General features: G+C 34.8%; 1 protein-coding gene and 1 long non-coding RNA gene across 2 annotated transcripts in view; one reads left to right on the plus strand and one right to left on the minus strand.

Annotated features, from left to right (window-relative positions):
- LOC143245425 (uncharacterized) overlaps positions 1 to 15,106 on the plus strand; it is a 222,559-nt gene that overhangs the window by 127,580 nt on the left and 79,873 nt on the right. Inside the window, exons 9-10 of the mRNA XM_076491775.1 lie at positions 1,279 to 1,512; positions 7,096 to 8,965. Coding sequence (XP_076347890.1) covers positions 1,279 to 1,512; positions 7,096 to 8,965 — 2,104 coding nt within the window. The remainder of the gene's footprint in view (positions 1 to 1,278; positions 1,513 to 7,095; positions 8,966 to 15,106) is intronic.
- Positions 8,800 to 15,106, minus strand: part of LOC143245436 (uncharacterized) — a 38,350-nt gene continuing 32,043 nt past the window's right edge. Inside the window, exon 2 of the long non-coding RNA XR_013025627.1 lies at positions 8,800 to 8,934. This is a non-coding gene — a long non-coding RNA (uncharacterized LOC143245436). The remainder of the gene's footprint in view (positions 8,935 to 15,106) is intronic.

Below are 15,106 nucleotides of genomic sequence, written 5' to 3' on the forward strand. Positions count from 1 at the left end.
GAAGAACTCATTCACTGTATGTCTGCTGAAAGTTGATGCACGAATTAATGATGTTGCCTAAGAAGAAAATATTGAGGTTGTGGAATATTTCTGCATAAAACCAGTAAACCAATCTTTTCCGGCTATATTTGTCCCATTCCTCTTTGTTGATATTATAAATTTGTTCGTCAGGACCAATTCATAAACTGGTTATCTCACTTTAATAGATGTAAGACCATGAAATATTTTTGATGCAGTTGTTCGGTATTTTGTAATGCTTTTTCTCCGTTTTCATTCATCACTTGTCTATGAGTGTAATTAGATGCGAGTCTTGTATTTGGATTACTGTTGTTGTATTTTGTATATCGTACAAACACGCTTTATCATACTCCTTCATCTTTTGCTACTTGTTGTATTGATGTGTCTTTTTGAACAGCCTTCACTGCTTCTAGCAGTTGTTTCATGCGACACAAGTCCCATACCAGTTTTTCTTTCATGATATCTTGGCGTTTTCAAGCTTTTTTGAAATAATGAATAAATGGTACCAGGGAAAACTAGTACAAAGTGCCCCAGTTCTCTCCCAACTATAATCTCTCACAAAATGTTTCACAGTATTTTTAGTTGCAAGTAATTCACAAAAGGTTCAGGTGTTTTGGTTTGTTTTGAATTTCGCGCAAAACTTCTCGTGAGCTATCTGCGCTAGCCGTCCCTAACTTAGTAGTGTAAAACTAGAGGGAATGCAGCTAGTCATCACCACCCACCGCTAACTCTTGGGGTACTCTTTTACCAACGGATAATGGAATTAACCGTAACTTTATAACACCCCATGGCTGAAAAGACGAGCATGTTTGATGCGAAGGGGATTCGAACCCTCGACTCTCAGACTACGAATCGAGTACCTTAACCACCTGGCCATGCTGGGCCTTCAGGTGTTTTACCAATGTATATATGTACCTACTTTAGTAATAGGTAACAGTAGTATACCTCCTTAAAATTAATTTTTAACAGATGACTAATAATGTTTTGATTGACACCTCAAACATGTGACTGCCACATTTCTTCTTGTAAAATGGATAACCTAGCGGCCCACACAATCATATATATTTTTTAATAGGTCAGATAAGCCTGAAAATTAGAGTAGGTGTTCACGCTCTTCCTTGTTGATACAGCCATAAAACATACATTTTGTGTACGAATTAAATATAAATATTTTGATGACGACTGTGATACATATTTCACTTTTTTAACGAACTAAATTCGCTCAAAAGCTAGAAACTTCGTTGAATATATTTTCCCTAGGTGGCGGATTCTCGAAGCAAACAAGTAGTAGCAGTGGTTTTAGTTCAGCTAGAAGTGAACGAAGTGATACTTCTAATAGCGAGCCCAGCTCTGGGTCGACACCAGAAGGACCGGAGGCATCCATATGTCTCGCTTCTACTGGAGTCGATAACAATGTCAAGAGTTTTTCAAAAAAAACATTTGGGAGAAATTTTTCAAGAAGTAAAAGCAACGACACGAAACCGACTAATTGTAGTAAGTTCTGAATTGTTGTTACAAATGTTATTACAAATTGTTGTTACAAACCGACTAATTGTAGTAAGTTCTGAATTGTTGTTAGAAATGTAGGAGAATGAGAACAATAAGGTAAAAATTATTAAAATGTTGTATACATTGGGCTACCTCTTTCTAAAGAAGTTCAGTGACTGGTAACTTTTGTGGGCGCTCTCATACATTTCGAAAATTCTATTAATTTACAAACTGGTCATGTGAGGTGTCAGGAGACTTTTTGAGCTTAAAAATGCAAATATGTAGTCGTGTATTAGTTTCATCAATTTTCAAATATACCTTATGTCAGAGTTTAGTAAAAGCCGAAAAGGAATGATTATCTCAAAGTTTTGTTAATCGCTGGTGTCTCAAAACAAAAGAATATATAAGATGTGTAACTGACGCTAGATTTATTCTGTCATTATTTCAACAGAGATCAGGATTCAATTATCTTAAACCATGAGAAAGTCATTACAAAAACTGTAATATGACATTTGATAACAAGAATAAAACAGCTAATTTCAGATACAAACAGCGAAGTGTGGCTTCAGTGTGTCGTTAAATAATAGTAAGTGTGTGTCCTGTTCATTTTACTGTCTTTTGTAGTGAGGTGAAGTAAAAATATGGAAAATATCGTATGAGACATATGGCCTTGCTTGTACCGTTGTGCAAACTTCTTTAGGTAATGCTGTAGTACAGGGAAACCTTGTCATCACAGGGATTAGCTTATTTGATTATTTTAAAGATACAACTAACAACCACGTGAGAGTAGTTACTGGTCATATCTACTCAACTGTGCTCTACTTCCACTTTAGTGGATAAATTATTTTCTAAAATGATAGTGCAACAATAGACCGCACTAGTATTGTGTCTAAAATTGGTTCAGTGTTTTCTAAACTTAGCATTTTCACCAGATATTCGTCAGTTTAAGCACCTAGAATGAACTTGAACTTCGCATTAACTACGTTGGCCCTCATTCTATAAATGTGAGCAAACTGTAGAACCAATCATATTCTTCAAAGAATGTTCTGCGATCGAATAAGACAACTACAGTTATCAATAATGTCGAATTACTTTAAATATATTAATGCGATGATGGGTGATACAGTTTGAGTCTTTCGAAGTAGCCAGTCAGTGTACCTAATAACAGCAGCCAGAAGACAATCTTTCGGTTATGACAAAGATAAATTTCTTATCAGACTGATATAAAAGTTTAATTAATTTCCAAATATCTTCTTCTTTTCAGTTTTACCAGTGGTATTTATGTCATTTTTTGTTACAATATCCAAATATCTAACTGCTGAAAATAATTAACAAGTGGCAACAAAAAGTACGTGGGCCGCTTTATTATTTTCATTTACACCATACAGACATCGAATTTCCCACAGTCATGGTAATTTCTTGATATAAATATCGTTTTTAGTAATTGTAACTTCAAGGCTTCCTTTTTCAGTTAAATTAGTAAAATATAAGATTCAACTTTTACACCAAGTAAGCGGGTCTTACTTCATTTAGAATAAAATCTGTTTGATAGAAATAATATTATTTTTGATAATTTGTATAAAATAAATATGCGATAATTTAAACATTATTTTGAAGCTTGAGAAAACGTGTTAAAATAAGATAAACATGTATTGTAAATATGAACTTTATAGTAAAATACTAACTTGTTAGTAACAGTTTGGCCAGGTGGTTAAGACACTCGACTCGTAATCTGAGGGTCGTGGATTCTAATCCTCGTCACACCAAACATGCTCGCCTTTTCAGTCGTTATAATGTGTTAGTCAATCCTAATATTCGTTGGTAATATAATAGCTCCAGAGTTGGCGGTAGGTGGTGAAGACTAGCTGCCACCTCTTGTCTTACACTACTAAACTAGGGACGGCTAGCACAGATAACCCTCGTGTAGCTTTGCGTGAAATTCAAAACAAAATAAACCAAACCTAGTAATAGATATTCATCTTTCTTTGAGACAACTAGTTTCATAGTATTTCACCAACAATGGACGGATATTATGTCTTCGCCCCTGTATTTATGCATTTTTGACAGCAAGATTCTCGAAAACGTCTCAATGGATTTGGACGAAAGTTGGTACACATTTGGACTATGACCCAACTTAATATGATTAGTTTTGTGAGGGTCAAGGTCGTAACAAAGTCACAAAAATTCGAAAAATTCCTAAATTTTGACATTAGAATAAATTTTTCTGATATTTTGCTCTGTAATTCGGTCAAACTGATCATTTTGAATGGTGGATTTATGTAAGATATTATTTTTTATTGTAACGCCAAAACCTGTCCGTGTCTTCACATCGATGGGCATACTGTCGCATTTTTCTTTTTAATTTTTAGGGACGAATATGATCACCGCTGCATAGCAGTGTTGTGCGCCCTACTTAGTGCCCGTCTAGTTTTAGACTTTTGTTTCATTTGTTATTTTTCTACTATATTATTTTGGGATCTTTAACATGATGACACAAATAACAAAATTGTTTTCTCAATTGAAAAAAAATTAAAATACTCATCCTCAACGTTAAAAAACAAACTTGATTTTTCCTTAGTTTAATGTCATACTAATCTACATTTGTTATTTAATAATTAGTAAATTCAGTTGAATTGGATGGTCCCTGCTGGTATTTACAATGCCAAAATAAGGGATTATTTTCCCCACGGTGGACTCAGCAGATAGCCCGATGTGGCTTTGTTATGAGAAAACACACACACTCCGAATCGGAAGTACGAGTTCTCACAACTTGTTTCAATCTAAGCGAGATACTTTAGCATGCGGTTTTCTTTGGAATTTTAAGTTTTCAGTTAAGAAATTCAACTCACACAGATGTTTATGATTACTTCACACGTAAAGTCTTTGTTTTCACACTAACTACTTGTTTGCTGCTCCTGTCATTATTACACATGTTTATCAACAGGTCCATATCGACTGTTTTTAACTCTGAACTAAATTAACTTAAAGAAAAAACTTAAACCTAGCCCTTATTAATGTAATTATCAAGATTTTTCTTAAACTCATTTAGATTTACTGCCTCTACAACATCCGAAAGCACCCAATTTAAAAGGTCAACCACCCCGTTAGAAAAATAAAACTGTCTCAGCTGAAAATGGCTCATACTCTGCCATAACGTATATTTTTGTATCTTATTCCTACTATTCTCCTTATTAAGTATAAATAAAGATGACACATCAACATTATCAATTCTTTTACAATCTTAACACCTCAATAAGATCCCCTTCAACGCTTCCTTTTATCAAAAGAAAACAGTTTGAGGTCATCCCAGGCCACATTCTAGTGACCCTTCTCTAAATCCTTTCCAACAGTTCGATATCTTTCTTAAGGTAAGGATCCCAAGACTGAACACAGTATTCCAAATGTGGTCTAACCACTAAATTATACAACCAAATTATAAGCTCATTAGACTAATAGTAGCAGAGAAGGTAGCGTGTGATTGAACAGACATGTACGAGTGTTATTCTGGTCTGTATAAGTTTTGTGAGCATTTGTTCGTTAAAACACACATACACACCTACTTTGTATAAAAATATATATGCTTCTGGAATGGGGCCTGGCATGGCCTAGCGCGTTAAGGCGTGCACTTCTTACTCTGAGGGTCGCGGGTTCGCGCCCGAGTCGCGCCAAAACATGCTCGCCCTCTCAGCCGTGGGGGCGTTATAATGTTACGGTCAATCCCACTTTTCGTTGGTAAAAGAGTAGCCCAAGAGTTGGCGGTGGGTGGTGATGACTAGCTGCCTTCCCTCTAGTCTTACATTGCTAAATTAGGGACGGCTAGCACAGATAGCCCTCGAGTAGCTTTGTGCGAAATTCCAAAACAAACAAATGCTTCTGGAATAATGTTCTTCGAAACAGATCAACGCTTTGTTCAGACAGTTTCTTTGTACATTGTGTAGAGTCATATATATGTAAAAACGGCTCGTTTCGGTTGAGAAAAATTGTTTTTTACGTAGAGGAGTGAACAACGTTTCGACCTCCTTCAGTCATCGTCAGGTTCACAAAGAAAGAGAGAGGTAACTGACCGGAAGCTGACCACATGTTTGAAAGGGGTTGTGTAACTGAGTGTCAGAATGTAGACGGCGGGCTTAGATGTTTGAATATATTATTTATTTTATTATTTTTAATATAGATATAAAGGTGTTCCTTTGTATTGGTTTATTTTGGGCTTAGTCGTTCATCACCATGTGCCGGAAGTCATAAGGCATCAAATTTTTCAACTGTCCAAAAATGGTATGAAACGAATGGACATTGCGAGAATATAAGGGTACCATCAGTGTGCTGTATAAAGAAACCTGAAACGTCAGTGAACTACAAAATTTTTTTCTGTAAAGTCTACTGGCAGACGCCGAAAATCTGCTGCCATAGATGACCGTATTTTGATTAGGTTTATACATCAAGGTCGAAAGAAGTCTTCAAACACCTTACGAGAGGAAAAACATGAGCACATTCATTTCAAGGTGTTTCAGAAGAATAGTGAGTAACAACCAACAAAACAATGTTATTTTGCAAGATGGGATATCTGCAAACCAATATTAACAGAATTCACCGCCGTTGCCATGTTACTTGTGCAAGACAACATCTCAGCTTATAGTTAGGACATTGGTGACATGCTGTATTTACAGATGAGTCTTTTTTCCGGCTTGTTAAAGCTGGTATCGTTTTCTTAGAGAACAGATTAGGGAAGACTGTTTTTTCTATGGAGAATACACAAGAGATGGTGCAGTAGATGTTTGGGAAGTTATTCATCATGATGGAGAAACTGTTCTTCATTCCTTCAAGAAACGTCAATAGCGTCTCTTATAAGCAGCAGATGAATACTATGTTTATGTCATGTGCTAGAACAAGGTTTAGCCATAGCTTTGTGTTCTAGGATGACAATGCCACTGCTCACAGTGTGCATACTTCAGGAATACTTTACAAGATTACGATAACTAAAACGCCTCCAGGTTACAATCTCATTGACAATTGTTGAGCAGATATGAGCAGGAAAATTGCTGACCATGACCCTAAATCTGCTGTAGTTGAGTTGTAGCTCGTTCTAGTAATAAGTTTAGATGGAATCTCTGTGGATTACATCAATACAGCATGACGTATGCCTCAACGAAGGTTATCAGAGGAGGATCAACAAAGAACTGAATGTTTAATATCAACTAATGTAAGGTTACAGACGCTATTTGCAATAATTTGACGTTATATGTGTTTTGATAAGGTTTTGTTGCGATAGGTAAAATGCTGAATTGCACATCTTTGTACAGCTTTCTGATAAAATTGATGTTCTAATGCACCTTTCATGATGTCGAGAGAACCTATCTCATTAAACAAATTTCATATGTAGATTTTTAATATAACATACATTTCGCAGTTTGAAAGCGCTAAGTGTGTTTTATTCTATCTTAGTATGTGTTACAAAATATACAAATATTTTGGCCAAGAGAATATTATCAAATAACGTCAGAATTGGTGAAAAATTGTTGAATATATAAACTTTTATTTAAATTTGTGGGTATTAAGCAATATAAGAAAACCTTTTCTTTTCTTTATACCAAGAAACTGTAAACAAGAGGCCAGCATCTTTGAATTCAACGCCATCAAACGTTACTAACAGTACAGCTAATGAAGAAAACCTGGAACAAAAAGGAACATCCAATCAATCTGTAAATATTAAAAAGTCGGAAAAAAAGGAAAGTGGTAATCAAAAACTCGGACCAAAATTAAACATTCAGGTAAGTAAGACACTACTTAAGGAAACCACTACACACAAACACAAGTCTGTACCGAACCGTAAACTTTCTACAACGCAGAAAGTGAAATTGAAGAGTACAGAAACTAGTCTCACCACAGAACGATCCAAAAATGCAGAACATATTAATGAAAACGACCAGTCCACACAAAGCACAAATTCCATTTATGAAAATAAAAATCGCAAAAACTTTTCACCATGTATGTTTGAAGACCCGTCTTGTCACTCGTTTCTGCAGAAAGCAAACTCGAAGTATTTCGGTGAAACTGACGGTTTTGAATCGTCGAATGCAACCACCGGATCTTTAAACCTTTGTGCTAAAATAATAGTTACGGCTGACGGTAAGTCTCGAGAAACAAAATATTTAGGAGAAAATCATTTGGGTGAAAATGAGCAGAATTCGGTTCGCCAGTTAAGACTAAATACACTCAATCCTAAGTCTGAAAATATCGTGAAAGCTATTAATCCAGAGATTCCTAGTGTCCCAGAAACAACTTACCCAAACAGTAGTGAACCGATGTTCAATCAAATGGTCAACAGTAACATTCCTAAGCCTACTGCGGCTGTGAAGGGTATGTTTAAACATTCTAAAGATACTCAGGACTTTGAAAGCTCTAATGACATGACTTCTGGTGACGAAGAATGGAAGCAAAATATAAAAAGTCGAAATACTTTTAACTTGTTAGGCTCTCTTAACATTCCTATAAATTCATCAAATTGTGAAAATCAGAGATATTTAGAGACCACAAACCATCGTCAAGACTTAGTGGCGACTTGTCAGAAAAGTGACGTTAAATCTAACTTTAAGTTAGGCCCAAATGAGTCCGAGCGCCAGGTAGACAGGCCGCAGGGTGACGCTTCTGTCGCTAAAGTTCTACCTTTCGTGAATAGAGATATTAGAGAATCTTCTAAAACCAGTCTAAGGAAGCTAAATACTGTGTCTTGTCACACAGAAAGCAAGATAAGAAGAAACGATCTGGAACCTCCGAATAACGCAAAAAGTAAGGAAAATGATAACCAGTCCTGTCAAATGTATAGATCTTCATCAGCAGCGCAACAAATCGAGACATTAGAAGGCATCCCTGATGCAGAAGATTTTAATCAAGTGAAAAAAATGCCACCCGTTATGAAGAAATGTGGATTGTATGGTTCTTGTGCTACAGGCCTTTTCTCTCGGGATATGGTGGCAACAGAAGAATCAGATGACGTCATGCTTAGTATAAAACCCATGCCTCCTCTCGCACGTGCCTCGCCTTATGGTTATATTCGTAATCGTTTGTCGTCCAGCCGCAATACGACAAATAGCTTGTATATGGCCAATTTCCGGTTACACGCAGATGTCAAAAATACTGATGATGGCGTAGGACGTCCATCACAACACATGGTCACGATAGATGATTCGTCCAAAATTTATGGTGTCCCTGTGAAGAGGGCGCTAGGTAGTAGTCGTGCCCTATTAGACGTAAATTATTTTTCGGATATGGATTCTGTTAATAGTGTGGCAGGCTACATGAGTGATGGAGAAGTGATTAGGCAAAGTCCTGTGTACAGAGCAGAAGATTTCTGTAGTGGCTACACAAGTGAGGGCGGAGTGTTTCTTTACTCAAGACGGCTTACCCGCAAGGTTAGCGAGAAAAAGCTTCCACCTGAAAAAGTTAATGTACTTCAGGATCACAGGTAAGGTTATCTCCTTAATTGTATCCAAATATATTGTTAATAACACAACAAAAAATAAAGTTATTTTAAAACAGAATTCATTGATTTATCTGGCATGGTCAGTTGGTTCGAGGTGTACGACTCACAATCCGTGAATCATGATTTCGAATCTCCATCCCACCAAACATTTTCACCCATTCAGTTTTGAGGGGGTGGAGGATCGTTATAACGTTATAAAAAGAGTAGCCCAAGAGTTGGCAGTGGATGGTGATGACTAGCTGCCATTTCCCTAGTTTGTCACTGCAAAGTTAGTGACGGGAAGCACATGTAGCCATCGTGTAGGTTTGCACGAACTTCCAGAGTAAGCCATTGACTGCCACAGCGACGTATCCGTAATTTTCGGATACATTAACTGTCATTAGTGAAACTGTAGAGTGAGTTCATTATTAGCGTGTTGAAACTAATTTACCGGTTACATAGCATATACGTTATCTAAAGTCGTGTCTTTTATATGAGGTTTACGTATGTTTGGTTTGACTTTGAACTGTCGGGTTTTAAAAAGAGGTAATTTTTTTCTGGGCTTTGTTTTAATTATTTCTATTTGCCGGACAATTTATTTAATTTCAGTACAGATTTCTTTATTAATTCTTCTTTCATAAACTTCTTTATTAATCTGAGATGGGGAAAGTAATGAACACACAATTTTAATAACCTAACATAATGGAACGATTGTCGTAGTGTTTTTATTTTATTACGTTAGTGGTTTTTCGCATTACTTAAGTATTTCTCAGTAACTTCAGTAGTTAGTGACCATTGATTTATTTCTGTTTTTCAGGAGCAATAGTACATCTTGAACTTGGGCCATAAAGTAACAACTGTGTAAGAAGAATAGTGATACACAGAGTTATCCTGTATTAATTCACGTTATGCATTTGTGAATAAGTTTGTTTGACTTCGAACTCTTCTTATAATTTTAGAGCATGCATGGCATAGTCCTTCTATTTAGGGTTAGCTATAAGGGTTAAAACGCACTGCTCGGAAGGTCATTCGGGCAAGGCTCAAGACTAGGAATAGATTTTCAGAGTCGCTGAATCCGAATCTCGCATCGAATTTCGTGTTTATGGCTCCCTTTGAGGGACTGCAAATGCCATGTTTGAAAATGAGTTCCTACCGTCCCCATAAACATACACAAAATCAGAAACTAGCGGGACAAAACATGACCCACGTGCTCAATACTAAGGGAGGACTAATATGTTTGTTTCTTTAGAACCTCGTTAGGATATCTGTATCAGTAATTGGGATAAGGGAGGAGTCTGATTGTGGCCTCCTTGAATAATCAGGGAAACTTTTTAAACCCATAATGATTCGTATTCTATTTTATTTTATTCTAGTTGAAAGAATAATATAAATGCTGGAAGAAAAATTAGATCATTATATATGTTTATATATTTGTTGCTTATATTGTTGAAATGTTATAGTCCACAACACAACCGATGATTCTTACAGTATCACATACGCTCAGCCATAAGAAAAACGCTTGCAACGTTTACTGTGACGATTTTAATAGTTGCATGTTGTTCAGCTTGGTCGTTTTAGTATGACGGGTGATACTTTTTTTCCATGTATTTAAAATAGAAGCTACAGATATGCAAGTTAGTTGAAGGAACATTAAAACACATTAAAGTCAACCTAACAAGAGTGAATTATGGTATATTCAGTGAGTACTGTCTTGTATTACAGGTAAGTTGACTATATGAGATCGTAGTTTTTCTTATGGATAAATTGCATTAATGGCTGCATAACATGTTACGACCTCAGAATAAAAAAGGAATATTTCAGTGTGATAAGTTGTGCCTACCGTTAGCTGTGAACTTGCATCTTTAGTAACAGAAGAAAGATTTGCAGAATTCTCCATCGAATGTTTTTGTACACATTATTAAAATTCCAGGTGTAGGTAAAGATACGGTGATATCGTGACGTTCTTACAGAATGCTGTATGCAGAGGTAAGTCTACGTATTTACAACACTAAAATCAGGGGCTCGATTCCCCTCGCTGGACTCAGCAGATAGTCCGATGTGGCTTTGCTATAAGGAAACACACACACACTGTATGTTTCTGTAAAAAATCGTGTTTTAAATACGCATTTGTAAATTTCTAAAATGGAATTTTCTGGAATAAATAGCAGTTTGTTTGTTACTAACTAAGGTGGTTTAAAGCTCAACAATTATCTATACATTTGGGATATAAGAACTTTACATTTAATAAGGTTTGTTTATGAGTGAGTAGGAAATAAATGTTTTGTTTATTTGAGCTCACTATAAAATGAGCATATTTGTTCACTAAACTTTTGCCAGTAGGTCTGTTAGGTGAAAATTTATTTATGTAAATATATTTATCTGTGTGTTGGTCTGATGAAGAAATTTTAAGTAAGACTTATCAGTGGTTCTTTCAGATGGAGCTTGATATAGGTGTAGGTTCTGTCAGGAGGGAATATCTTAATTTAGGTATAGGCTATATCAGAGGGAACATTTTCATGCAGATGATGATTAACATAATATAATGTTTGAGGATAACAAGGGACCTTTGGTCCATTTAAGCTGTTCCATTTTCTAAACAAAATTAAAATCCAGTCATTATTATTCTTATAGTTACAAGCTTTCTTTTAAACTCACATAAATATACTTCCTGCATGACATCTGAAGGCAACCCATTACAAAGGCCAGCTACCCTGTGGAAAAATAAAACTGTCTTAGCTGAAGATGACTCCAACTCTGTCAAAATTTGTATTTCTATCCCCTAGTCCTACCATTCCAACCACCCCATGCTAGTACAGTGGTAAGTCTATAGATTTACAATGCTAAAATCAGGGATTTGATTCCCCTTAGTGGGCTCAGCAGATAGCCCAATGTTGCTTTGCTATAAGGAAGCACACAAACATACACCATTCTTACCATTAAGTATGAAAAACAGATGATGTAAGAACAGTTTCATTAAGAGCCTTGATCAAACCCCCTTCAACTCTTCTTTTTCATAGAATAAACAATTTGAGAGATCTCAGCCTTTCCTCATATGACAACCCCTCCATCTCAGTCACCATTCTGTTAGCACTCCTGTGAACCCTTTCCAACAATTCAGTGTCCTTTCTAAGGTAAGGAGCCTAAAACAGAACACAGCACTCCAAATAAGGCCTAACCAGTGACCTATACAATGACATTATAACCTCTTTAGACTTGTATTCAATATTTCTGTAGATACAGCCTAAAATCTTGTTTTCTCTACCATTAGCAAAAACACTTTTAAAAAATTGGCCAAGAGGAAGTTTTTTTATACAGCTGAAGAAAAGGTTATTGTTGAAGGAAACCAGTTCTTGTGTAGGTTAATGATTTTCATATGTCTATCAAGTTGAGAAGATTTTAGGAGTAGAATAAATTTATCAGTGGGGCTCTGAGTGTAAGTTCTTATTCTGAGTACAGTTCCTGTGTGGCTGGGTGATTTAGAATTTATTTAAAACAAAATAAAAGCTGGATCATTTAGCATGTTTAATTCTTTCTTGTTTTAAAAAGCATTATTTACTGAATGAATAAGTGTATTAGTTTTGGTCCCACTATACATATGTACCCCCATTTCTTATGTCTAAGTTTAGGTATGTACTTAGTAATTCACTTTTAGTTATGCCACTTTGCACTTTAAACCACTATATATCCTTAACTTTCGCTCCTTATAAAAGATGATCAGAGAAATGTAGTTTTGATTGTATGAATTTTGTATGTATTTCCTCCAAAAATTTTTGAAGATAAAATTCTGTATAGAGATATGTTTTATTAGCAGTATAAAATACAGTCTATCCTTAAACCTTATTTTCAAGCAGTAGAATGGTAGAAAGAAGGGTGACTTTGTTTAGCCATTCTTTGTAACTTTTCAAGCCTTCTTTCGTAATAAGTCTGATCTGTCTGTAGAGATCTGGTTTTGGTTATTCTACACCACAGCTTAATTTCTTACTTACAACACCTTACTTTTCCTGAGAAAAAACTTAGAAGAACATTTTATAACTTATCATATAAATTTTAAAAAGGGACTAAGTTTTGAAGTTTGCCAACCATTTTTTTTTCACTTTTCATGGTGTATTATTAAAGTGGAGAAGAATTTGTTTTATCTTAATATTTGCTTGTGTTTGTTTGCTAAATACCATGGCACAGATTGAATTCAACATTGTTCTATTAACCCAGCTCTTCCACCTTCTTTTATTTGTAAAATTCAACATAAAAACATTCCACTACAAGTATTAATTTTGTCTATAAAGAAAGATATTTGTCATCCACACATCTATATCAGTCGTACTGAAATCTGTAATTCATGGCCCATTGGCACCTTACCAATCATATTCATACTTGGATTTTTTTTCTCTTGGTACACTAGGATATGGAAAATGCCAGCTCAATGAGTCAACAATTTCATATTTTAAGAGTTTACTTGAATTATGGATTTCATACATTTTGTCATTTTGAATATTTTTCTCCCATTAAATTTTAAAAATCCATTACTTTCAGGAAGTAAATGTTTTATAATAGATGAGATAGAACAAATAACCGGCTGGCATACATCATGGAATAAATAGTTTATACATTTAACTGTTGTGTTGACTCTTATGTAAATAATTGTATTATAATATACAATAAAGAGTAATAGTGAATTCATTTAGCAAATGAAATAAATATTTTATTTATTTTGTATATAAAATATAGTTTTTGCTATACCACTTTCCACAAATCTTACTATGTTAGTAGATCATTGTGTTTGTCATCTTCTTTTAAATTTGACAGTAAACACGATGATATTGGTCACAATATAAGCACTTATTTTGTGTATTTATTGTATTTATATTTGTAATTATTGGATAATATTATCCTATAGGTGATTGTTATTTTAAAATGTATTCAGTAAATAACTATAGTTGTATTAATACCACTGGTATATGTAGGAACAAATAACTCTACCTCTATTTTCTTTATGATGAGATAACTACCTATACTGTTTTTATCATTAGCAATATAACAAAAATTATGTTTCTAATAATCTCTTGATTCTTAGCAATATAATAACTATCCTAGCAATGGTAATCTCTTTTTCATTTAGCAATACAATAAATATATTACTATTAATAATCTCTGATTATCTTTAGTAATAGATAACTATACCTGTGCTAATAACATGTGGACCTTTAGCAATACAATAACTTTGCTAGTACTAACAATGTCTGGTATATTTAGCAATATAACAATCATACTAGTAATATTAACCTCTTTATCATTAATATTGTAGTAAATATTCTACCACTAAAATTCTATGTATCTTTAACAATACGATAATTGTACTAATTTTAATAATCTCTGTATGTTTATAAATAACTATACAGTACCAATAATCTCTGTATTTTTAACGATTTCACAACTATGCTAATTTTAATAACCTCTCGTTCTTTAGTTCTGGTTATCTCTTGTAATTTTAGAAAGATCTCTTGTAATTTTAGAAAGATGATAACAGTACAGGTACTAATGATCTCTTGTAACTATAGTAACAGGTAACTATACTAGTATTAGGAGTCTCTGGATCGTTAACAATGTAATAACTATACCAGTGCGTGTAATCTCTGTATCTAATCAAAAACACATTGTGTGTAAAAAAAAGGGTGCGGCCATAAATGGATTGAGTGTGCAACTTAAAGGTATAAAACCAAAATTAACGACCAAACTGGTAGTTACATTTATAGCATTCATACGAGTTTTACAGCAAGTGTTCATTTAGTAGTCGACTTGGCCTAGTTGTTTTTTTTTTTTTAGTGTGTTTATTGGGGTGGGGGATACCGTGGGCAAAATAAAATGTGCGACCTAGCTTACTGGTTAATGAATATTTGTTATACTTTTTTTTATCAGCCCTATAAATGTAGCTACCATATCCCACCCCCAAGTGGTACAGCGGCATGTTTGTGAACTTATAACCATAGAAACCAGGCTTCATTACTCGTGATGTGCAGAGCACTGTTAGCTCTTTGTGTAGCTTTGTGACTGACGTAAAACAAACACACACACACACACTTAACTCTTTATTGGCCACAATCTCTTGTTACACCTAAGATGTTTTAGATTAAATATCACGATCTTTTC

This window comes from Tachypleus tridentatus, chromosome 1, assembly GCF_004210375.1.
Source record: "Tachypleus tridentatus isolate NWPU-2018 chromosome 1, ASM421037v1, whole genome shotgun sequence".
Lineage (NCBI taxonomy): Eukaryota > Metazoa > Arthropoda > Merostomata > Xiphosura > Limulidae > Tachypleus > Tachypleus tridentatus.